We start from the raw sequence: 26,916 nt of genomic DNA, 5'->3' as shown, positions 1-26,916 counted from the left end.
TGTTATGGATCAGGCAACTTTTAAAAGAATGTTTTTCTGCTTACATTGTTCTAATGTTACTTACACTGTAATGTTTTTTTCTCACAGAATTAGCACATTGACGTCAGAGTCATTAGTAAACACTAGCTCCTATCTCCTTTGATAGGAGGTACTGGGGCCAGTGAGGGGATAATAGGCGTTCGTCATGACAGTAATTGAGAGTAAAGCGCCGCTCACCTGAAGTGCCTGAATGCCAAAAGCAGCCTCCCTGTGTCTCCTGTGACAGAGTGACTTCAGTGACATTTATTCAAGCTTATTTGACTTTCTGCACATACACTGTGAGGCAGCACTTGATTTGTACCGCTTGTAGGAAAAGAAGAAAAATCAGGTGCTCTTTGATTGATGCACAGAGTGGTTCGCTCAGACTGGCCTGGTGACTCTGGATTCGTGTGTCTGGTCTGTTTGTGTTGCGTTTGTTGGCTCCCGTATGTGTTTTGCATGAAATGCCTTAAGTAACTTGTTTTAAGTAAATTAAATTTGTGCAAGAGTTGTGTTTGTGGAGAGACAAAAATATCCACAACTACACAACACAGAACGTGTGACCTCAGATTTACTGATAGACATAAAAATCACTGCCCACAACTAGATATTCCACGTTTACAAGTGCTCAAACCTTTTTCACCAATAATACCTTCATAGCACATATGAATTAGCGCATGTATGCATATGCAAGACTGTGTGTACGTGTGTGTGTGTTGACTGCCAGCATTCGGGCGCGTCATTTGTGCTGAATTGAGCCCATCTCCAGGGTACAGCTCAAATTGATTAAATTTGCCAGGTAAGTTGAGGGGCTGACTCGAGGCTCCAAGCAATTATTTGACTGTAGCTAAAGCCGGCGTAAAGAACAGATTTTCTCCTCATTCAAGCCGGCTGCTTTGTAATAAAGTAAAATTCTGTTGTCAAAAAGAACCACACAGCTCAGGAGAATATGCAACCTCTGTAATCTGATGCTCCCTTTAGTACTAACAAATATCGAAATCCGATATATCTCTCCCAGGAAACGCAGATCTGTAATATCAGAGTGTTATGCATTCATCACTGCCATCTATATTCATGTGCTATTGTTGAGTGAAGCTGTCTGTTCTCATAATCACTTTCATAATCACAAACACATTTATGAAAAAGGGGACCTTACTGTATGCACAAAAGAAGAGTCAAAGGATTTAAATAAGAAAAACCTACATGTTGCAGACGCTCATATTGAGGTAAGATGAAAAATATGATTATTTCTGGAATATATTAGTGCAGGGCATAGGGATCTGGATATTGCTCACTCATCTATTGTGCTATATACTCAGTGTCCTGGACAGTCTCTCTTGACCGGGTGATGATGCGGGGAATAATGCAGGCAATGCTTTTTGCGTCTCGTTTGCATGTTCTAACGTGTGACTAGCTATTTGCTTCTATTTGATGGACTTGTCATTGTCACATAACTTCACATTTTCACCATAAAACATCTAGTTGCAGTATAATTGCCATATTATTGTGCAGACTCATAATCTGATGATTCATGGACAAACCCCTCATAGAACAGCAGGCCCAGGTTTGGGAGGAAAATGCCACATTAACTTTCAAACGTCTTGGTTTTAGCCTGCTGAGGAAGTGACCAGACATTCACCGGGGGGAAAAAAGTGCTCCACTAACTTCAGTTTAGAGGCAGGATTGCTAATTAGTTGCTCTGCTGCAGCACATTAAATAGCATTTAAGATAACCAGGGAACACCACCTGGGCCCAGTAAGGAGCTTTTCTGCTCTTTACTCTTCGGTAACAATGACAACACACAGCGCGCCCATGACATGCAGCTCCAGCTAAACTTTGTTTACTTTGTCTCTTGTTCCCTGAGGTGTGACGGCGGCGCACGGCTGCTGTCAATCAAACGCAGACACGCCTCTCCAGCTGCCTGACAGTATAAGGCCGACTCTGGTGTGTTTTCCTTCACGTTGCATGTCCAAAATATATATTGCAGCACATTCGGAGTCTGCAGACGTTACTTCGTGCTGCAGCAACGAAAAGCCATTTGCGTCATTGGACTTTAAGATAATCAGCGTGTCCTCTCGTTTTAATTCTGCGCGTTTTTGTCTGCAATCAATCTGCTGCGAAGCCAGTCATGTTACTGAGATTGAATTTCTTTCTTCTTTTTCTTTTTTTTTCGTAAGTACAGAAAATGTTTCTTTTTTTTTTTTTTTTTTTCTTCCCCACACCGGCACATCTAACAGCCTATCTAGCAGAGAGGTAGAGGTGCGTGTGTGTCACACACACTCCCTGTCTTTCAAGTGTTATGATTGCGGGAGGTGGCATCTGTGCAGCCTGTGGAGGGAACAGCTGGCCAGACCCAGACTAAGGGGTAGCCATTAGCTCTGCGCACACTGACCTCTGAGGAGCACCTGGGAAAGATGGCCAGCAGGCAGAGAGGCTAACATTTAATTGCACCGAAAATGGCTGCTAAAATCTCCCTGATGGGGAAAATGGTTGCCCTGGTGAGATGAAAGGAGAGAGCAGGTTTCAGGTTTTTGTTGCTAGTCTTGACAGCGGGGGGGGAAAAAAAATGAAAGAGGGCTTGGGAAAAAAAAAAAAAAAAAACACTGTCGTAATGACAGGTGCTGCAACAAAACCGCGGTTAGCAACAGATCAAAGAGGCAGGCGGCCATATTGACTGGCACACGACAACCTGAACTGATCAATTGTCTGATAGCCAGCCACACAAGACGGATGACACGTTTACGGTCGAGACGAGGCAGACCCAGGCAGAAGAACAACCTTTCTAGCCACTCCAGGTTCTCCGGCTCGCAGCACAGATCCTCGTGTAACTTATTCAGCACTCTCCCAGCCTCGCAATATTCACATTGGCAGATAAGTTAAATTAATAATGATCCTGCTGCTGCTGAGCATATTGACTTTTTTCAACTCTGTTCACAGAAGCCTTTCCTCGTGTACTCTGGCCTGAGCTCTTGGTTCGTGTTTCCCTCTGCCCACGTGTTCTTTGAAGTCTTAATTGACCTCTTTTTTTTGATGAGTAATACATTAATTGGGAAGTTTTCTGTTAATAAAGTTGCTCTAGGACCAGTGACACTGTAAGAAATCTATTAGATAAAGCTTTTTATTTATTAAAAAACACTTGGAATGTTTTCTGTGCCAAAATAGCATAAGCAATGGTATATTCGATGAGAGGCCATTTGATTATCTGTCTTTACAACAAACTACCAAATGATAATCGACAAAAGTTTCGGTCTAAAAGTTCAATAGGAGCAAACTTTATTTGCTTTCATTCCACTTGGTTAACTATCGATGGCTGGCCAATTAGTGAGTGAAAGTGAGCTGATTAGAGCTTGAAGAAGAGTGAGTGAAAATACTAAAAAACAAAACAAAAAAAAACAATTAGACCAATAGAAACCTTCACAAGCTATTTTTTTTTATCAACCTGAACTTGATATTAAACCTGAAATGGAAGGCTAAATATCCTCTTAGCATCCAAAATCTATGATTTCGTGTTCATGGCTGTTAACTTTTTTACAGTTTCATTTCACCAAGTTACTGACAGCAATGAATAAGATACATTATTGACTCATTATACCCTCTTATGGTCCAAAACACTACTGCAAATTACAGCAGGAGCACAACTTTTTTGATTTTGTGAACTTCTTGTAGAAGCTGCCCTGGGGTTGTCAGATTGAATACATTATTAAAAAGTGATCCGTACAGAGTATAACAGTTACAGATTGTCTCAGGAGGACCAGCATGCGCTAATTGTAAATTATGTAAAACAGCCAGTGCAGTGAGTGCATCAGAGTTGCTCCTCTGGTGTGAATATGTACATTTTACATGCTGTGTACAGAAATATGATGTTGTTATGCTCAACCCTGCAAAATGTAAATGTTAAAAAATGTTTGATTTAAATATCAAATAAGTTCCATTAGTTATATAATGTATACATGGTGAGGTCCTTGAATTATTTAAGGAAATGTGCCTATATCATGTGTACTTATTAAATTATACCATGTTTATATTTGCTCTTGCTGTGTTGAGTAAAGCTGGTTGTCATGGCAGCACCGTATTAGTTTCAAGCTCATGTGTAATATTTATCATGTTTGCTTCTTGGACTTTGATTTCTTGGATTTTTGTACAGATCAGTGTTTCTTCTCTTTTCTCCGCGCTATCCGATACAACATATATATATATATATATATATATATATATATATATATATATATATATATATATATATATATATATATATATATATATATATATATATATATATATATATATATATATGTATATATATATTTACATATACTGGAGTTTTGAAATTCCGAGGTGATTTTCTAAGCTTGCTTTGACTTTCCCTGTCTTCCCTCCTCACCTCTCCACTTCTGCAGATGCTTTTTGTCAGACTCTCGTTGACACCCTGGAGGGCACACCTGGTCTGCGCTACATTTGGAGCACCTTCAAGCCGCTACTACAAGGCAAAGTCCTCTACACACCTGATACAGCTGCTGCCCGTCTCCTGGTGGAGGAAGTAGGTTGAGAAGAAAACTGTTGTGCACTTGAAAAGGAGGGGAAAATGTTGGTTTAAAGTCCGGGCTACACAGCAATTCATTTTAAGATCAAAATCAGACTAATCTTGGGTGTCAGTGGGAAGATGCTAATTAAAAAAAAAAAAAAAAAAAAAAAAAAAAACTGGATCTTACAAGTTGTTGCCACAAAATATTGTGGACACGTCGGTTTGCCATTTCCCGACCTGACATTTCTTTGAGAGATTAGCACCAGTTTAATCACCGCATAAGCAAAACAAACAATAGACACGCAGAGAGGATTTTGCACTCTGAATGCATAATGAGCGTGAGCCGAACCTGTCGACTTCACAGCGAGCGGTCCGGTGTTTTGCGCGCAAAGACCCTCTTCACACTAGACACAGTCAGATTGTTTACAAGTCAGTGTTCAGGGGTAAATAACCCCATTTACATGCATCACCGTGGGGGGTGGAGGGTGTGTGAGTGTTACGATGTGATGAGTTTCTCCGGGGATTAACCGAAAGTGCAAATGTGGAGTCCTTTCATGTCTGCATTGGCTCAGCGTGAGGAGAGGAAGCCTCGTCGGGTATACTTTCAGTCGGGGGGACATTGAGATGAATGTTGTTTTTGTTTGTTTGCTTTAAGGCAAATTCCACTTTCAACTCCTTGGCTATGCTGAAAGAACTGGCTGATTCTTGGGAGGAAATTGGGCCACGTGTTTGGGATTTTCTACAGGATAGTCGTCAAATCAATGCCATTCGGGTGAGACTCCTGGAACACACTCAACATGACTCTACATGTTTTGTTTTTTTTTAAACTTGCTCACTTGATCGTCCACAGACCTATGCAAGACTTGAACATCTATAGTATCTGTAGATTTAGTTGCTTTATCTATTTTTTTTTTTCCTATGAACGGTGGCAGCTTTTTAAATGGTCTGTAAAATATGAAGGATGAGCCACACATATGCTGCAGGTGAGAACACCCATGCTATGTACATCAATTTGTCGCAGCTTCTGTTCAGATATGCAGACCGAGGGAGGAAAGTAATTATGGATAAGTGCAGGATAATTTTCATCCTGGCAGAAAGGATTATCTATAGAAGTAAAGGACATGGACTCTTCGCCACCACTTCTCTCTCCCTACTCCACTTCCCTCCTCTCTCTCTCTCTCTCTCTCTCTCTCTCTCTCTCCCCATGCCTCCTTTCCGTATTTCCTTGACACTGACATTACTCCAGTGTCACTCCAAATGAGCTTATAGGCAGCTGGAGGGAAGCAGACATTGGGAGCTCCATATAGCGAGGGTATTCATTACCCTAGCCCTAACCTTTACACAAATGGACCAGCAATCCTCCTTTGTCTTCATTTTCTCCCGGCCCGGCTCTCTCCTTCTCCACCTCTCGCTAGGAACCTGCTGGCTTTAGAGGTTTGTCATCTTCCGAGGTCCTTCAAGGTCGCAGACACGTTTTGCGTTGATGGACCAATTACCATCGCCACCGCAACTACATTTGAGATGGAACATTTAGGGTTCAGAGCTGGATAGAAGGACACACTGTACTATTGCATATTCACTGAAATAGCTCGGAAATAAAAGAGGTTGAGAATATTTTCCAAGTAGCTACTTTTCGTTTTTTTCATCGACAAAGTTGAAATCAAAGTTTCAGCGACACGTGGCTGCAACTGTGGCTCCTTTGGCAACATGTGCAGTTTGGCTGTGAGTCAGTTCGGTTGTTCAGGATGATTATAATATGAGGTAGCCGACTGTATTTTTGACTTGAAGTCACGTGGCCATATTTGTTTTAGGCCTTTAAAGATTTACTTACTATAAAAATCCACTGTGATCTGTAAGTTTCATTCATTAGATGTGAACTTCTTAAAGTTGTTTTAATACTTTGTTGCACTAAAAGACAGGGTTTGGCAGCCCCGGCTCATATTATGCTAGTTCCAAACTGTACGTGAAAATATTTTGCCAAAATTGAGAAAACCTTAATCTGCGCCGTGTGTGTGAGAGAGAGTTTGATTGTTGATTGTGTGACAAATTCCTCAGGAAAGTGATTGTTGATTGGAGGAACAGTTGAGTATTTTCCAGAACACCCACATCAGGTTTTTTTTTTTTTTGTTTTGTTATTCGCCAGAAGAAATCTTACCTAAGATATTTCACATCTAGAGCAGAACAAATATTCCTTTAACAAAATATGTCACGGCTCTCGACGTGACAAAATGTGTCTTTCTCCTCATGCTGAGTGATTTTTTTTTTTCATGCACGCAAAATCAAAATTACTGCAACTAATTCAAAAAGTTTGTATCATTTGATTTAAAAATGTTCAAGTTCATTCAAGCCCTAATTTATCACTACAATATATGCTTTTATGTTAAACTCTGATTGTTATCACAGTAGTGGGATGTCAAGCTTTTTCACTTTCTAAATGCCTTTTTACATGTTCATTGTACAGTGACCTTGCCTGTCCTGAAAGGTGCTGATAAATAAAATATATTCTTATTCTTAAAAGCCAAGCTGAGCTGAAAATTGATGCTTAACTTCAAAAAAGGCACGTGGCGTGAGGTTAGTCATTGAATCTTATGCTCAAGCCTTTAACAACAAAGAATTTTATTTTACACATGACCAACAAGGTGAAATGGCATATCTGCAACTGTTTAGTCCAAATGCCAGCAGAGATTACATGGTGTACAGCACATTTAGTCATATTCACGAGTCTCCAAATGAAGATATTCAACCTCTAGGCCAGCGCAGGAGCTATGGTCAATTTGCCAGCAGGACTTTGAAAATGGTGCACATCTCTATAAAACGTACACATTTTTGATGGGTCATGGCCTTAATGTAGTGGTCACAAAGATAGATGTACTGATTTTTTTGTGAAAGGTCACATGCAGCATGGAGATGACTTAATTTGACACTTTGTCCTGAGGTTAAGCAGAACATCATCCGAAGTGTTGACACCGAAATGCCACTGAGCACGCTGGGCAGAATATATCTGAATCTCAACTCTCAATTTCACACTGCAGAGGTTCAGATGCCCCGTAGTCAATGCAACACCTGCCCCCTGTCCAAAAAGTCGGGGCCCCGCTTTGAAATATGTAGCACACAAGCTAAGAATGATCCTCAATAGGTGTGTTAATTGATTTATTCTCTTCGTGGGTTTTTTTTAATTTCCTTTTTCCGCTGATCTCCCTCGTGTACATGACAGGCAAATTATCAGTCTTTAATTTAAGTTTATGTAGAAACACTGTCATTACAGTGACGGTGTCATATTATTACTTGGGTCTTAATTTCAGAGCACTAGAAAACTAAACAAATCCTGGGTGAGAGGGAGGAGATTGGTTGTGGCTACTAAATAGAGGGCAACACACGGGTGGGAGTGAAATTGCCTTATTATCCAAGAGCTATTGTACACGGAGCTTAGAGCCATTTATTTCTCTCAACAAAACGCACACATACACACGCACATCGCAATTTTGCCAAGGTTATATTTGTTCCCTGATGAACATATCGCTTTATTTTGCATTATGATTCAAGCAATCGCTGTTTGATCCATGACCCGCGCTGACTAAAAGACATGCGTGTGTGTGTGCTTCTTTATTTATTTTTTTATGCTCCCCTCTATATGGCTTTTGTATGCTGTTTGTGTGTGTGTGTGTCTCCAGACAGGATTTTAGATTTGCATTCATTTGTGGTTTTGACTGAATGCGTGCGCCATGCAAATGTGCATCTGTTTTGTGCAGTCATGCACAAATACTGCACGGGAGGGCAAAATAGTGGATGTACATCTCAGAGTGGCAGCGCTGCCATCTATCTTAAGGCTCTTAATTAATTCTGCAGGAAAAAAAAAAAAAGAAAGAAAAATGAAAGTCCACTTCACTAAAGAGCAGCGCTGAACTCCCAAGCCTTCCCTTCTGTATAATAGACTGCTTTTAGACCCTGTTCAGCTTCATGCATATTCATTTACATTCATACCACTTTTCTTTTATATCTCTTACAAGTGACCACTGTAACTATGAATAACTCCATGTTCTTGCTTTTAAAAATCAGGCCTTGCTGGCGAATCCCGTGTTTGCTGAGTTCCTGAACCAGCGCCTCGCGGGAACAGGGCTGACCGCCGAGCTCATCTCCAACTTTCTGTACAACGGGCCCCCGGAGGATCGTCCCCCTGACATGCCACAGTACGACTGGAGGGATGTATACAACTCCACAACACAGATCCTGAAGCTCTTCTCCTCTGTCATGGCTGTATGTAACGTACATGTCACCTTGAAAACATCACTCAAGCTTTTAGATTGACTCAAACACAGTGTGAAAACTGCGTTACTTGTATTCCTGATCTTTTTTTCCCACTATATTTTACTCTGTATCACTGCTCACGACTGACACGCAGCGCCGGTTGAACATCAGGGGAAGCTGCGATATGGAAGCAGTCGTAACTGAAGCACAATGCGTCCATGTTTGGCATTGTGCCGTTTTTTTAGTTTCACAGCTCTTTTGTTGCAGTGTCTGGGCTCTGCTTTTGTTCATATCAAAATCAAGGCTTTCTTTTTTTTTTTCCTTCTTCTTCTTTATTCCTTTAGCTTTTGTACTTATTGAAAACAAGCACAATAAAAAAAAAGCTTCAGTCTTTTGTTCATTAAACTTTAATATCCTTGACTTAATGAACTGTCATACACACTGGAAGATCTGTCCCTACATTTCTTCCATAATGATCACGAAAACACATTGTTCAGGACGGAACTGCAGCTGAAAGTGGCATCAAACGGGAGTTGCGTCTGCGAGAAAGGAACACAGACGCAGTCGACACTGATATATTGACTGTGGCGCAGTCTGGAGCAAAGCCGTTCTTTGTCTGCAGCGTGTGATCAAACACACACAGACGGGGAAGATTTGAGGTTAGCTCTTCGGGTTTAGCCACATGAGGTGAACAAAAAAAGAAAAGGTGGGCCTGACTCACAGTGGTGTAGTGGTTGGTTCTGTTGTGTGATGGACTTACAACTCAACCCCCGTCCCCTGTGACCCAGAACTGGATAAACTGATATTGAAGTTGACTGGAGGCAGTTGTGTTGACAAACGAATGGAGATTTCGTTGCTTGGAATAATCACTAACAGAAGGCTTTTGACGTGATATTATTCTTATCTTGATTCATACAGTTTGAGAAATAGTGTCTTTCTTCGCTGGGGTCGCATCAGGTTAAGACTTGAACCTTCGTGTGGAGAGCCTGGGCTGAAATCCCCGTTGCTCGTGCTCTTTACAGTAGGCATTATCTGTAAAAGGTAGTAGACTCTAGTGTAAAGGTGAAGAGTTTGTACTTTGACAGAGCATTACATCACACTGTGGAACATATGACCGTGACTGAACTTAAATTAGACCTGATATGCTTAGTTTTATTCCTTTTTAAAAATAGACGAGGACTTACTCTGAGTTCTCACTATTTAAATCTGTTGTTTGTGGCTCTCATCAGTATTTACAGTATGGATATTATCAGCAGCACAACCTCATTCTCTATTGTACGTATACAATTACAAATGAAAAAAAAAAAAACTATTGTTAACAAAGAAAAACTTACACTGTTTATCTGAAAGTGTTTTAGCTACTGTGTCCCATCTTAAAAATCATTCAGTGGACTGATCATGAAACTTATGAAAGGTTTGTCTAGAACATAAACATTTATTTTAAACATTTGCGCAGACTACAGAACCGTTCTGCTGCAAGATGCCATTCAGACTGTTGGTGTTCAGTATCAATTCTTGTAATTTGACTCCAGCTTCATTCTCATTTGAAACTACAGTGTTATACAACTTAACAAAAGCATTCGCATGAGCCAGTGTATTTCCTCTTGGAGTATTCTGCTGAACATCCAGCTGACTTCATTATTTGCTAACATTAATTATGAACATTGATCTTATCTTTGCCATAAAAACGAGGTGTCCTGATTAAACCCCTTCTCTATCAGTGTTTTTGCTTGTATTTGGTGGAATAAAATGTATGCTTGCATATATGAGGAAAAGCAGGTTAACAGGTGTCAAATGCTGAGCAGCAGTAAGACAGGGAAGACAGGTTTTTAGATAATATCGAAACGCACATTACCCCCGCTAAAATATTAATTAGTTAAAGTAAATTATCCACTGAACTCAGTTATTTGCGGTCATTTTATAATTGGAATGAGTTCTCCAAATGGTGCCACCGCAGCAGAAACATTAAAGAGCAGTCGGAGTCCATTTTATTAGAAGTATATATATAAATTAGAGGCAGATTTTTCATGTATAGACTATGAAAACGTTAAGAGATTTTTCAAATAGAAGTAAACATTTTTATTGGCGAGAACATAAATTACAGCATAATGACCATACTTTGTATTCAGTGCTGTTGCAAAATCTTCATAAAACCTAAAGGAGCTGAATTTGTAACTGAGCAGGTGTTTGTGGAGAATATTTGCATTGGATTACTGTATTTTAAGCGTGTCAAAAAAAAAAAATTCCCATCAGGTTTCAGCAGTCCCTCAGCTAGAAGAAGATCAGATATTAAACTCTATTCCCCAGTATCTCCACTAAGATCTCTTTTTTTTTTTTCAAAAGCACAAAGGCACTTGGATATAACGGATAAGACATTTGCATCAAATCCACTTTCCAACATTGGTTTAGCTGTTGGAGAGTCGCATTACTGAGAAAGCCATTGAAGTTTAATGCCAGTGTCCTGTGTGAGAGATAAAGAAACCTAAACAAAGGAAGCGCTTCACAAATAACACCCAAACAAAGAAAGAAAACTCATTATCAAACCTCCAGTTTAAGTTCATCCCCAGCGGAGGAGCAAGACCAGTGCGCAGCGTTAAAGTGGCTCCGCTCCCAAAGATGATGAGGGCCGGACACGGCGGCTGCTGCTGGGATTTGACTTCCATCTAAAGCAGATGGATTTGTTGTCTGAGTGAGCTTGGCCCGAACAACACACAATATTTACAGCTAATATATCACTTGAGAAGAAACTAAATCAGAAATCAGTTAAAGCAAGAGAGAAGAAGAAAAAAAAAAAAAAAAAGTAAAAGCCAGGTTGGCCTTGCGGCAGATGAACAGAGTCCTTGGTGTTTTTAGCCTCTTGCAGACAGACTCTGAATATAAGCTGTTCTGAATGGATGAATGGGCAAAATTGAAGGAGTACAGAATGCCCCTGTTGCAAAGGTAGACCTCAGAGCTTCATAGTGCCGTCAGTTCTCCCTGTGCAAACTGCTGCTACCTCTTAAACACACATCAACAAAGGAAATGCCACAGTTGGTACTGGTGAGATTTGTGGGGGATGGGTGTAATTGTATCAGACATTAAGCTTACCATAAGTGGGGATGAATTTAAATCCCCTGCAATGTTTTAATCCCATTTTAAAATCTAAGTCAAAGTGAGCCGTCTCACCTCTGTAATGAATTTTGGTTCAATAAGGGATTTCTCTCTAAATGGAAAACTATCTGCAACCATTCTTGCATTTTGTGCGCGCCACATTAATTCCATCTATTACATTAATTTAGGCTAAAATGAAGCTATATTGTCACATATGTTATGGGTTCATAATATAATCCATTCACTTGAGATATGATTGCTTTATTAAGAATAGCAGACATGAGACGCTTCTTTGAGAAAGTAGCATGAACCACAAACCTATATTTAAATTTATAAAAACATCCATGTTGAAGGGTTCAAAATGTGGACAACTGAAGAGATTTCATTTTTGACTCTTTTGTTTGTTTGTTTTTGAGCAAGGAGCTTAAAATATGTTGAAATTTTGCTTGACGTGTTAATCTTGTAAAACATGTCATGCTTCTTCGCATCAAACAGAAAAAAATATATTTTCGATAGGATTTACCTAACAATTTTATTGATTCGACCCAGTAAAGGCTAAAATCACTGTCATAACTAACTTTTGATTGATTGATTTTAAACATGTATCATATATACATCCATTTATCTTCTGCTCTTCTGTTGCCACGAGCTTGGCCCATTGACAGTCCCCAGTCGTCGTGTTGTTGTATATGCTAACAGGATCCAGTCATATCGATCCTATCACTTCCACATATCAATCAGGAGCACCAGCACTGGGCAGGGTAAAGCCAAGCCGTGTCTGGAAAACGGCGTGTGTTGCCTCCCTGATTGGACTGGCGAGCCCTCGATGGGGCCCGTTTCTCAGGCTGCAGTCGGAGTCAGATTGTTGATACAGGATTGCCGGGCTTTAACTGCGAGCCCATTGGGCAGAGACAAGAATATCACAGAAATAATAAACATGGCTTCTCTTTCAATTCGAGGAAGGTAGCTGGTGTGAATGGTCGCCGCAAAGTATAGAGACGCTTTTTGAAATCGTTGTGCATAAATGACACACTCGTGTTTAGAACTGAAGCTTGTACCCGGTTATATATTCAAGTCGGTTCATGTCCAAACTTTGGTCTCGTGTGAGTCTATTCCGCTCTGATTTACCCGATACTTCGCTCTGAACAAATGTTGCTGTGATTTTTTTTTTTTTTTTTTTCCGTTCCCCAGCATAGTTTGCTATAGAACGCAGCCTCCTGAGGGAGAAATGATAAAGCTATTGCTGCAGTAAGAAGTGTAGACAGCTGTCAGGTGTGACTGCCTCCCAGGATGGCTAACTCATTATCATCTCATGAAACAGGGGGACAAGGCTACAGAGCAGGGGAGTGCTAGCAAGGCTGTATCTCATTTGCTCGTCTCTGCTGAAGCACCAAACATTTCCCACCCCCTGGCAGCGCCGGATAATTTGGAACTGCATTCTGCATGGCTTAGTCGATAGCTCAGTGATACTTTCTGCTAAATACCCATCTGTTGTACAGCGTGCCTGCCTCGGTCGCGTGACCTTTTAGCTTGATATTAAGTAACAACATAAAGAAATGACTTGCTGTGTACTGAAAATAATGTAATTAAAAAAAAAAGAAGAAGAAGAATCAGGCATGTGTGTGATACTTGTGTGTTTTGTTGGCAGTGTTTGGATCTGAATAAGTTCGAGGCGGCGCCCACTGAAGGCCATCTGGTGAGCAAAGCCTTGGAGCTCCTGAGAAACGATACGTTCTGGGCCAGTGTTGTTTTCGAAAACCTGCAGCCCAACTCCAGCCGCGTCCCTCCGTATGTCAAGTACAAAATCCGCATGGACATCGAGAACGTGGAGAGAACCAACAATATTAAATCAAGGTATGCAAATGAGCCCGATGTTATTGAACCTCAAAATGAGTTGGGATTATTTGTGTATGACTTTATTTTATTCAGGATTTTTTTTCCTCAGAAATCAATGTGTTCAATGGAAAAGTCCTAAAGTTCAGTTTAGTTTGAGAACTTGATGCCATCATTTCATCGATTTGATGGTAAAGTCTGATTAAAGATGTTTTTCACAGCAGTAAAACTATGAAATCACATTTGCGTATTTATAGACTGAGACATTTTACAGAACAAGAGGCAGGGGATGTCATTCGAATCATTTTTTTTAAAGATAATTGGAATAAGAAAAATCACTTTAACTGGAAATTATGACTCAAAGTAGTGCATTTTCTATACATCTTGAGAGTGAGCGGTCTACATCTAACAGAAAGTCTCAAACTGTCAAAAGTGCTCAAGCCAGCCCACATATGTTGTTTTATTTTTAATCAGACTTTCTGTCCAATAATGCTCTCACAGTCTGTCAGGTTGTCATTTGCTTTCTGGTGTTTCATCCTCTGATAAGGTCATGGTCTCCCGGAGCCAGAGACAACCCCTACGACGACCTGCGCTACATCTGGGGGGGCTTCGCCTACCTGCAGGACATGGTGGACCACGGCATCATCCGAGTGCAGACGTCAAACACCCAACCGCTTGGCGTCTTTGTCCAGCAGATGCCGTATCCCTGCTACGTGGATGATGTGTGAGTACAAAGGCGCTTGTTTTGTTTTTCTTTTTTTTTTTTTTTTTTTTTGGCTCTTGTCATTCCAGTGATTACAGGAAGAAAAAAGAGGCATTACAGCAATGCATTCCAGCTCACTCCGGGGAGTTGCCACTCACTGCCACCGCAGAGTTGAGTTATGGTCTTATCATGCACTTAGGCCCTCCACATTTCCCCGTGGAAGGATGCTCCCTCGTATTTGTCTAGCTTACCGTTCCTTTAATATCTTTGGATATTTTTTTAGTTTCCCTGCTTCTTGTCCTCCTCCCTGACTGCATACAGATGAAAGAACGAAGATAGAGATCTCCTCTAGCAATGTCATTGATGAAAGTAAATCAGAAGAGACTCTGAGACTAAATGTAATTGTGCATTGAAGGTTAGCGAAGAAGAGGAACTGATTGAAAGCAGTGGGATGGAAACAGTGAGTCAAAACTATCGATTTTTGTCAAAACCACAGGAAGTTCCTGAATAGTTGGTGGATGCTGAATTATTTAGGCAACCACTTTGAGTCCCCTTCCCTCCTCGTATTTCATCCCCAACAAAGTGAGCGCAGCGGAGCCGGGGCCTAACATAGCTCCATAACCTGCAACGATTGATAGCGGCGCTCCATCCCGTGTTGCCTATGTATCCATTGATAGCTCCGCCGTCTATCGTGTTAGATCAGTCACCCAGGGACACAAACGATGTGATATCGCTCTGAATCTTCCCGCAGCCGAGATTTCCTCCGAGTCCGGGAAATTACTTCCATCCACACACACCATTATGATCTCCATTAATAAAGGAAAAGCCCAGCGATGCCATCAAGAGAGGAGATAATTACTAGGGAGAGTTAAGTCCAACAACACAATACACCCCAACCCCTCTTCACCTCTTTTTCAGTTGAGACACAAAATATCCACGGCCCGTGGGAAAGCCCCGTTGCAGAGATTAGGGATCTCATTTGAAAATACGATGTGCTTTGGATCAACATATTTAAAGAGACTGAAGCAATTGTGGGGCTTTACATTAAAGATGCATATTTGGGTCACTTCATTTGGCAATTGAAGTACAAACACACACGTTTTGGGGGGGGCTGAATATCGAGTGGCGCCATTACAAATTGAAATACAGGACAGCCAGTGATGGAAAACTCCACCAGTGACTGTTTAAGTGTTTTTAATACACCTGATTTTTGCACATACAATAACAACTAACCCTCCAGCTGATAATAATTCACAGTTTCAGAGGCACAATTTCCTCTTTGTTCTCAAGTTTAACTCATTGTTGTGATAATGATCTGAAATCAAACAGTCATGGTGCATCTTATTTGCTCATTCCGACCCCGCTGCGTCAGTGGCCATCTTTCCTAAAACAAAGGATTAATAATTACAGAAGATAAATCAGGGCCATAAAGCGCTGCAATACCCTCAATCCCACCGCCATTTACTCTTTCGCCTGCCGAGACATTTGGGCATTTCTATCAATTATTAACACTTGAAAACTGCTTTTTCATTCATCAATAATTGAGAGTGAAATCACACAAAGGAAGATGTGCTAAAACACAGAGAGGCATGATGGGGGAGACTTTGGTGGTAATTATTTTCTTCTCTGTGTCGCCAAGGAGAAAAAAAAACAAGTAATGGAAGGAGAGGACATGATGTATTCAGACGAGTGTGTCTTTGGTTTCCTGGTGTTTATAACTTTAGAGAAGATGTACTTCTGCATATTCCTTGAAGAATCCATGAAAATGTTCACGTATAATGAACATCTATGTATATGTAACTGGTAATATAGCCTATTTCTACAGGAATTCGTCTTCAACTGCATCACATATATAACTATATCCTTAATTTCTCAATCGTTTTTCTCTTTTATTTTCTTTTTTTTTTTTCTCTCTCACAAGCGATATTTTCTTTTTAGCTAACAATCCCGTTTTATCTGCTGTGGCCACAACACTCATGAGCAAACCGGACTTTAATTTCCTTTCTGTGCTCCTCATTTCCTCCTCAAAGCTTCTGGCGGTAACACACGCCGCCAACTACCAGCATCCTGAGCTACTTCAACCACGTCTGACCCTGCTGGCTTTTTGAACCCTAAGATAACCGAGCCGCGATAGCGCCTACTGTCTTTCCGCGCACGCTGTGCACAGCCTCGCGATGGCCGTGTGTGATAACCCCGCGGGGCCTAATAGCACGCGAACTTGTACTTTATCATCGGCCTCTGCGCCGCGGCGCGCTCCTGAATCAGAGGCACGTCCGTTTGGGATCCTGAGGCGATGCTACCCATCAGTGGGTCTATCACGATCGTGTGGAGCTGATGTTAGATCAGACATAACTCAGACCCGCAGTGGACCCAGGTAAAACTTTGGTTTGATGTATAAGGTACATATGAACTGTTCAATGCTTAATGAATTATTTTATTTTCTAGCCTCAATCATAGATGTATTCCTGTATATATTTAAACAAATGTCATGTAGCCGTCTGCATGTTGAAACCATGTCAGACATATGAACTATCCACAGGCATTACATGAACATTCATTGAATCAGAAGCAGCAAAAAATATTAAAAAAATGAATGAATAAATAAATAAAAATGTCAGCGGCAGAGTCAAGGTGATTGGTCAAAGTGGGGGGGGAAAGAAATCACACGCAGTATGGCGCATGCAGACAACGGGGTTAAATGTTCACCTTTAGCATAACAAAGAAGTAATTGTTCATCCGTCTTTTATACTCGCTTTATCCTGGAGGACATTGGAAACACAGCTGGATATACCCCGGGCAGGCGGTCATTTATGCATTGGCCATTATAATTATTTTCATGGAAATGAGCTTAAAGTTCTTCATTCTCGACTTTAACTCAGTTATACGCTCTTGTTATATTCATTGTTACCTCAAGAACTGCTCGTGATAACAAGCGCCTCTTTATAATGAGTTGTTATCAAAGAAAACAAATGAATTATTGCGATTAAAATAGGCCAGTACTTAAAAAATTTCTTTCTAGTTTTCATAAGTCTCATTTCCTTCTTGTACAGATGCTTTTATTTCATTAAAATAACTAATAGAAGTGAGACAAAAGCATCCACAAATCCATTTTTTCTCCTGTAAATGTATTTCCGAACAATAAAATCATGAAGAAAATCTCCAAAGTCTCTGGGCTGAGGTGTAAAATGTGAAGTATAATGCAATTTTACTGTATCTTATCTGATAGATATAATCCTTCTGTTAGATAAAATATGAAAAAGCCATATACAGACTTAAGTACACTTTATGCCAGAGAGTCACAAATGCATTCCTCCTTTAGATAATAATTTATACCAGCAGTAAAGGGATCCACATTTCAAAACTAAAGCCTCTTCTCCTCAATGAATTGCCCATTTTGTGCCAGCCAAGAAGCTCAGTAGTATATTTGCTTGAAATGAGATGGGAGCCTTCTTTTTTTTTTTTTTGAAGCATACGCCAACCTCTCGGGAGGCTGTGCTCCACTATCTCTCGATTTACTGAGAAATCAGTCTCCTAAATTTAGGTCAGGCCGCCAATGTAACTGGAGCCGCGCAACACGGACCTGCCTGGAGTTCTATTACTTAAGCACCTTTGATCGATCAGCGAATGTATAATTCAAGAGCATCTGGTGGCAAGGTTGTCAGTGTCAGACACGGTGTGCATGACTGATCTCTTCCCCCCTCGGTGCTGAGAGTCGCAGGAGTTAACGCAGGCTGTCAGCTGTTACAGAGACGTTCGGATGCCATCAGGAGAATATGGGAGCAGAACCAGTATTCATTTTGATGAACTTTGCAACTTGACTGTAAGAAGATGCTAGCGTGTTAATAGGCTATTGCTGTATATTTAAATGAGTGATTTCATGAGCGACTTCTTGGTTTTTTAGCTGTTCCACGACTAAACTTTTAGAGACTCGGTGTCAGCCAATCCTTTCCGGCGGCTTTCAAGACTCGGTTTGAAAAGCGATCCTTCCCACGAGGGCGCCGCGAGTGTCCTCAAAAAACAAGCGTGTCCGTCTCTCATTCAAGTCCGGGTGTAACTGAACTTCCTCCGCTGGGCAGCGGACTCCATCTCTTTGTTGTGCTGACAAGAAAGTCCGACACTTTTATAATGAGTGAGATGCTTTTTTAAAAATTTTTTTTTTTTTTTTTAAATAGTCTCAAAATTAGTTTACTTGTTCAAATGTTGCTTTGCTTTTTAACTTTATGAAATGTCAACTTAGTCTTTAGCATGAAAGTGCTGCGAGATATTAGCAAGAACACAAGTGAATGATAATCATAGTAGAATAAGTTTGGGCCGTTTGAAAAGAAGTGAAAATTAAAAGGGAAGAAAAAAAAAAAAAACAAATGACGGAGGCAAAAAAAAAGAACACCTTTTGAAAAAAGCACTTACGCAGAGCTAACTAGCAATTAAGTAAAGTAGATGTTTGAGTGAACTGTTCCCACTCGGCAGTGATTCAGGAAGGCTTTAAAAACCAGCTGGTCTAAAATTACAGGAGGAAATCTTTCCATGCGAATGTACTGATAATATATTATCCCCATTGTTTGTGTTAAATTGCTCAGAAGACGAGCTGCGTTGGGCCAATTACAGTAGATTCTCTTTTTGTGCTTTTTGCACCCCTCCCCAACATTTATGCAACTGAAGCATCAGTGGAGAGTAGATCCATACTGACGTCTCTCCTTCACTGTCTCATAAAGCGAAGGAATCACTTTATTTTATTGGCAGCGGAGACGATATTGACATGGCATTTTGGTGGCATTACGAAGCCGGTTTAATATCGCCTTATTGTGGGGTAACAGCATCAAATCATACATCATCTCTGGGCACGAGGTGAGGCACTAAATGCTCGATTGAGCTGACGCGCCATGTTTACAAAGGTTAGCGCAGCGTGAAAGTGATAACGCCTCAAAGACGGCCGATCAATGAGTGAGATCTGGATCGGGGGCATCATGCAAACTCTGCCTCCAGTCAGGTTCAGCTTGATGACTTTGTTCAAACCTGCGAGGAGTTCAAAAAAAAAAAAAAAAAAAATTTCCAGTATTCATTGTTTTTCAAAAATCCATGACGCTTCTATTTGAATTGTCTCGTACGTTTGCACACAATACTGCAATACTTGGTGGAATGTGGAGGTGTTCCCAAGAGGCTGCCTTGTGAGAACCGTCTCAGATAATTCATTATCGGGCGAATAGATGCCGGAGTAGCATCGTCTGGAGAGAAGTGTAATTTTATTGTTGTATTTTGATGTTCTGCACAGAAGAGACCTTATTGATATCTTTCATTCCAGATAGTTTCTGTCGTCTTTGTCGTTAATAGTGTTCGATAGATTATTATAAACATGACGCATGTGAAGTAAGCCTGAATCTTTGGTTAGGGAGAGATATGCTGTTATGTAATTTTTTTTTTTTTTTATGCAGCTTTGTTTCATGGCTTGTCAGATCAAGAACATCCCCTTTTTCTTATAAAACCCTTTCACTTACACACACACGCAGGTGCAGAAACACACTCGTCTGGCCGTGCTGTCTCTATGTCAATGTTTTCTCTGTTTGCGAGCACGGAGTTCTGATCTTTTGCAATTGCTTCTTCCCCGTACGAGCAGCTTCATACAGAGCATCGGAGCCATGCTCCCCTTGTTCCTGGTCGTGGCCTTCATTTATTCCGTGTCCATGATCATCAAAAGTCTGGTGCTGGAGAAGGAGCTGCGACTGAAGGAGGTGATGCGGTCCGTGGGCATTCAGAACGGTGCCCTCTGGACGGCGGCGCTCACAGAGAACATTGTTCTTCTCACAATCCCCTGTTTGGTCATAAGTCTCATGGTTAAGGTCAGTAGAAAAGAGTCATTCAGTGGAGAATGCCAGAACGCAAAGCAGAGAGTATGAGGTCTGCCTCGATTACATTTGACTTAAGACTGGATGAGCATCAGTTGAAAATGCAATTTCTGACTCATCCAAGCAAATAATCTCAGCCTGTCCTGGGTCGCTCGGGTCAGGGAATACTTTTTGCTTTGCGTTTTGGTATTCTTTCTATTGGAAAACATCACTAATCATGCAGCGGAACGCAGAATCAAATCATCATCTCTGATCCTTTCAAATCGTTCCTCTTGGAATAATTAATTGAGCATGCAACGTGAACTACGGCTTTTCTAATTAAAATCACACCAATACGACTTTGCCCTATTTCCTATAACTGTATATTTCCTCAATTGCTGTGAAACTAATATTTTTTTTTTTACTGTTTGATGTAATTTTGTATTTTATTTTACTGGGTAATAAGTATAAGTGGGTGCAAAAAATATCTACAAAAAAACCTTGAGTTTAAACAGAAATCCTCGTGTGTGTGTTAAAATTATTTAATATAGACTCTGTTATGTTAACTGCTGAGTCAACCTGGAACAAATAAAACTCCTTTTTTGGCCTGCGTTTCTTCTGCAACCACTAAAATAAAACCTCGGAAGACTCTGGAAAGAAGCATTGTTCGGTCTTTCAATTATTTAACAGTATTTATAGTTACTCTATCTGATACTTTACCAGCTATCTAAAATTATGCAGAATGCAGACTGAGCCACAAATAGGAGTTATTTTTCCCCCAGAGTATCTAATCAATCATGAATTAATCAACTTTAAATCATATTGATGCATGTTTTGGTAGAAAAAAAATTAGGCAAAATAAATTCAAACATATATATATAGTGTTATCCTAAGGAATCAATGGTTGGGTGTAATAGAGTCATGCTAATTATTCCCACACTTAAGAACCAATTAGGAAATAACCATTGTTGGAAAAAGGAGATCATTCATGCCATTGGCGACATACGATATCGGTCTCTTTTAGATCGAGCACATCCCTCAACAAGTCCTCGTTTTGGAGGCACTGGTAATCAAATAAAAAAGGATGGTTATTTCAGATTGGCCTAATCAATTTTTGCAGTTTAATTGGAAAATGCGGCTGGTAAATAAAAACTGATATTTGAACAGCTGGGCGAAATGCAATTTCCCATCAGCCTAATGTGTTTGCAAGTCATCAACAATTTGTAAACATTAATAACAATAAATCGAGTTAGTTGAGTGCCTTGGAGGAACAACTGCAAGCAGGATGTGTATTCAGATCACAGGACCATTCTAAATGATAATTTCACACTCATTTTCAGCACATTAATAATAATAGCAAATCAAACGGTAATTATCATAAGGCTGTATCTGGATTAGTTGTGACGACGAGCAGTTTTGTCATGTGCACCTGAGTCCTCTGTCACTTTACACTTGTTCCCTCCTCCATTATGGAGTCGGGTAATGCGTTTACGGCTCGGCCTCCAGACGGATGTGTTTACGCCGCTCGCTCGCTCGGCTCCCACCTCAAATCAGCTGAATCAAGGTGTTTGTTTGACAGGATTTCCTGTTCAAAAACCAACACCCGATCAGTGACCATCAATACACATTTCCCCCTCACAAACAGTCTGTCCTTGTTTTGACAACGTGGAACCAAATGTTTGTCACGTTTGAACTTGGTCATTAAAATTTGATTAATTTGCTGTGCACGACAACAATGAGAGCCAGAGGAAAGACAAAAAAAAAAAAGAGAGAGAGAGAGAGTATGCAAATGACAGCCACAAAGAACACCTTCACAGTTGGAGAAGCTACTGACATCTAATTATTTGCTCATGCATGCAGAGCAAAAGCTAGATAAGAAGTAGAAGGGAAGTCAGAGAACACAGATCTCTGCCAAGGCCAACTGCTCACTCATCTGTGATATGTCTGCAAACACAGACAATACTGAGATCCAGGTACGTTTCCAAAAGGATTACAAACATGTCAAAATATACAGAATACCTCTGACAAGTGTACAACACACACGGAGTTACTGTACATATCTATTAGCCCTTTTATAAATACAATTACACCTAGTTTTGTTGTACAACATTTAAGATTTAAGATCTCATAACTACTTTGTGCTTGTGCCTTGTTCCCAATCATCGGCCGTGTCCATGTCCAAGTGAGCCGCCTTTGCATTTCTTGCACCTTCAGTCAAAAAGAGCCTTTCACCTCGGAGGGAGAGCAGAGAAACAAAATTGTCTGCTCTGCAGATCTTCAAGAAGCAAGTGATTACACTGCAAGCCTCACGGAGTGAATACGTGACCGGGGACTGCTATACTTGTGTGGCATTTGTGTGACTTCACTCTCAACACATCTCACATCTTTTACCAGTTTCCAGCCGTGACCTTTCTGTTCGAGTCGCTTCTTAGAGTTTGGTCCCCCGCAGTGACGAAATCTACTTTCCATTTTAAGAAAAAAAATTTTTTTTTTTCTTTTTACAGTTCATTCCAAGTCAGATTCTTAATGGAAGCTATATTTTTTTTCAGATTTTCATTTAGCTAATTTCTAAGTTTGATGAGCATGATTAATAGCTTCGCAGTCCTGTTGATGCTATATCATGCCTGAGTAGGTTTCCCTGTGCAGAGAGCCAGTGTGTTCACACGTAACACCAGCAGCTCTGCCTGATTTGCATATTAAGATTCAGTCATATTGCAGGCAGGAGCAGGATAATGAACACATATCAACACAGGATATAAATACAAATGCTTGTCGACAGATCCTGGTAAGATTAGGTGACGTTATCGGTTATGAATGGGGTCATCATCTCCATCATCATGTCTGGTCTGGCTCCTCCGCCCTCCAGGTTCCTCCGCTCGCTGGCACGCTCCCTCCCCTTATACATGACTCTGGCCTGGATCTTCTCGGTGGCCATGATTGTCAAGGGTATCGTGGCAGAGAAAGAGGCGAGGCTTAAGGAGACCGTGAAGATCATGGGCTTGAGAAGCGCCATCTATTGGCTGAGCTGGGCCGTGTCCAGCATCCTGCCGCTGGCCGTCAGCGCCGTATTCCTTTCCCTCATACTCAAGGTGATCCTATAATGATTTAACGGCAAATCAAGGAGGACCCATCTCTGCTTTTAGAAAGTTTTGACCATTAAACCTCGTTTTCTGATAAGACTTTTTGTTAATAAAATTATAATAATGAATGTCATAATGTGAATGAAAAGCATTGCGGTGAAATGGACTCATTTTACCGACACAGTTGTACTTAAGATTTAATTCATCCTGTGCCAAATTTAGAGCTTTCTGTAATATACAGCCACATCTGACGGCCCTCTGTGGGGATATCAGTCATAATTGTGTCCATACAATGGCCCCTTTCATCCTCACATTGCAAATACTTCTTTGAAATGGACTTGGGGGCGACATCAGCATAATTTTTGTATTGTTGCATTCACAAGTAGCTCTCTAAAAATCAGAGACGGGTCCTCCTTCAGACTGGTAGAGTAAAGAGTGAGACAGAGTTAAGGACTTTGCCATCATGTATATGAAGCTATAAAAATGTGCGTATGTGTCATTTGACGCTTTTACCACTCCATACCTCTTACTCTGCCATATTTTCTAAAAATCAGCAGCTATAATCATATTTCTAAAATCGCACTGCTTGCATGATGCCTCCGCTTGATCCTTTCATTAAAAAAAAAAAAGCCGCCATGTTTTTCTTCAAGTGCTCACATCTGTCATTCTCCCCTCTCTGCTCCATTCTTCCAACACAGTACGGCAAAATCCTGCAGTACAGCGACCCGTCGGTGATCTTCGTCTTCCTGCTGGTGTTCTGCCTGGCCACCATCACTCAGTGCTTCTTCATCAGCGTCTTCTTCTCCAAGGCCAACTTAGCGGCGGCGTGCGGCGGCCTCATCTTCTTTGTCCTCTACCTGCCGTACGTCCTCTGCTACACCTGGAGGGATGTCATGGGTTTCCAGGCCAAGGTTGCTGTGGTAAGTTCGACTCTTGACACGGTTTTTAATATCCTTCCCCGCCCCGCTGTTGTCATTTATGAGGCCGATCTTGTATTCGGAGGTGTGTTTCCAGGTGATGTTTTGTTTCTGCCACCTCTACGGTCCCACAGTATCTGTCGTTTTTGTTGCTATTGAGACTTCGCGATGATCAGGTGTGTGCCTTTAAGAGGAATTTGGTGGCCTGGTGCCAATAAAATTGCAGCAGAATTGCGTGTGGAGGTTGTTTTTAAAAATTCATGCCATCGCTGCAAACCGCTTTTTGCTTGATCTCACATATTTTTTTCCCCTGGATTCCGTTAGAAGTGGCCACACTCAAGTTACACAAACTTGAAACATTTACATGAAAGCAAAGGCTTGGCATAGACACACACACACACACACACACACACACCCAAGTGAGGAAGTTGGGGATTTTCTCCTTTTCTCTGGGGGATAAAGATAAATAGTGCAGCATTGCTCAACTTTCAGTGTAGCCTTTCTACGTGACCTTTATGGCGGCGGTGCTATCATTTGTCCTCAAGCTGTCTCGGCCAGACAAAGGCGCGCAGAGAATCTTGAATCTTCATTTCGGCGCGTGGAGATGCATCTCCGCGGAATTCTAATCAGCCCAAGTTTTCTTTTATGTCACTTTCTACAATACAGTATCAGGTGCGGGCGGCCAGTCTCATGTTTCTTAAATATCAATTTGAGACGGTGGCAGTCGGTATCTGACGCTGGCATCCGACAGAAGCCCCCTCTTCTTTTATCTTTCATCTTCACCCTCTTTTTTTTTTTTTTTTTTTTATTGCTCACCTTTGTTTTTGTCAGCCGAGATTCGCTCGCCTTGGCGTCGCTCCTTTAAAATGATGTAAATCCTTTCTAAATAAAACTTTTCCTTTTACAGACTGCGTGCAGGCGAGGTAGGCGTTTTACATATAAAGCAGAGCGGGCCTTATTTAATCTCTTCGCCGAGCGCCATCGCCGGGTCCTCCCCTGGCGCACAGACTTTTCTCCCCTGCTCCGAGTAGATGGATAGCCCTCTAGCCCTCTAATTAGCATGAGCAATGTTCCTCTGACCAAACCACTATCCAGTTCATCCCCGCACTCTATCAGAGATGTGTGTCTGTGTGTCTTTATGAGTGTGTCTGTGTGTGAGAAAAGGAGCTTCTTCCTCTTGCTTCTTCTTTCCCATCTCGGATAAAGCGGCGTCGTGCCGAGGCGCACGGATTCCTCCCCACGTCGTCCCCGATAATGAAGCCTTTAATCGGAATGGAATTTCAAAAGATCACCTGAATTTATTTTAACACTTTTTGATTGCAGCTGTGTGCCACAAAAAGAGAGCCACGGGCGATGTACCTGAGAAGTACAATCTACTGTACTTTAACTGTTTCCTCCTTTTTCCTTCAGTTTTTTAATTAGATTAAAAAACAAGAGAGAGTCTGCAGTTCTTTCATGTTCTGGTAAACCAGAGATATTTTCAGTCACTCAATTAATTCTAAAAACACAAAATTTGAACATCCTTAAATATAATATAAATCCTGGCAGGGTTTTCTGTGGTTAAATTGGTTGATTGATCTGTTCTTTTCCAATATCTGACAGCTTTTGTGACTCTCTTTATAACGCGCTGTATAAGGCCTCGATGCAATGGTTGGGGTTATTTTTGGATTTATCTCCGGAGCAAGCCGTAAAAACTGCAGGCAGGGAATGAGCAGAAAGGAGCGATACGCCACAGACATCCGCGGCCGCGTCAGTATCTGCTGCAAGCATTCAGCCGTCACATCGGCCCGCTGATATTTCAGCAAACGCCCGCAACATATGAAGTCTCCAAATTGCTTGTTTCGTCCAACAAACCGGCCAGACCGAAAACATCTGTGCCGCTAATTCCAACGTCTGAAAAGATAAAGCGAGACTCGGTATTGACTTAATATTTTGACTTGGAAAATTGCTTCAACAATTGCGGAATTATGGAAACACAAGCCAATTTTCTGTCAGTCGATTACTGGATTAATTATTGGAGCTCTCGCCTCGTCTCGGTCTTTCAAAAAGCAATTCATTTCGAGAAACCTTTTTTCAGGGAAAATTTGTACACTGACATTTTTATTAAAAAAAAAAACCCTTTTCATACGGTTGCTGGAGGAAGCCCATTCACACAGAAACACATTTGTTTCTGGTGATCCAGCTGAGCTTGTCCAACATGTCCTGGGTGAAGATGTCCTGCAGAGAGCAACCTGTTCAAGAGCTTTATATATATCCTTAATCTGCAGTTTCACATATGTTCAATAGAGGGAGTATTGTCTGCTTCCCAACTCATGCCCTTTTCTAAAAAGCCATCGGAGTCGCTTTGTCGGCCGTTCATGCAGAGGTCGAGGATGGCTGCCTGCTAGCCCTGCTGTCAACCCTCATCCAATGACTGATGGGCAGATGGGCAGTGGAGGATCGCACAGAAACTCGCCAGCAGTGTTTTAGCAGCCAGGCTCGAGGTTTGGCATCACTGCAGAGCTCTTCAGACTCTCTGCCTGGTAGTGTAACATCGGGTACGCCGCAGCCACGATGACTCGTCTCCAAAGCTTCCGCAAACAGAAAAAAAAAAAAAAAAAAAAAACACAAAAAACAAAAAATGCTGCGAGCAAATGAGGCGTGATGAAACAGCTGGCAGGCAACATGGCAACGCGGAGCGAGAGGCCAT

At 41.2% G+C, this 26,916-nt stretch overlaps 1 protein-coding gene across 1 annotated transcript in view; it reads left to right on the top strand.

Moving 5' to 3' along the window:
- Positions 1-26,916, top strand: part of LOC115386209 (phospholipid-transporting ATPase ABCA1) — a 132,072-nt gene that overhangs the window by 16,631 nt on the left and 88,525 nt on the right. The window contains exons 9-15 of the mRNA XM_030088433.1: positions 4,416-4,555; positions 5,196-5,312; positions 8,597-8,794; positions 13,524-13,729; positions 14,256-14,432; positions 20,023-20,245; positions 24,009-24,230. Coding sequence (XP_029944293.1) covers positions 4,416-4,555; positions 5,196-5,312; positions 8,597-8,794; positions 13,524-13,729; positions 14,256-14,432; positions 20,023-20,245; positions 24,009-24,230 — 1,283 coding nt within the window. The remainder of the gene's footprint in view (positions 1-4,415; positions 4,556-5,195; positions 5,313-8,596; positions 8,795-13,523; positions 13,730-14,255; positions 14,433-20,022; positions 20,246-24,008; positions 24,231-26,916) is intronic.

Source organism: Salarias fasciatus, chromosome 3 (assembly GCF_902148845.1).
Source record: "Salarias fasciatus chromosome 3, fSalaFa1.1, whole genome shotgun sequence".
Taxonomy (NCBI): Eukaryota; Metazoa; Chordata; class Actinopteri; order Blenniiformes; family Blenniidae; genus Salarias; species Salarias fasciatus.
The sequence above is the reverse complement of the archived record's forward strand: the minus strand, read 5'-3'. Positions and strand labels throughout refer to the sequence as shown.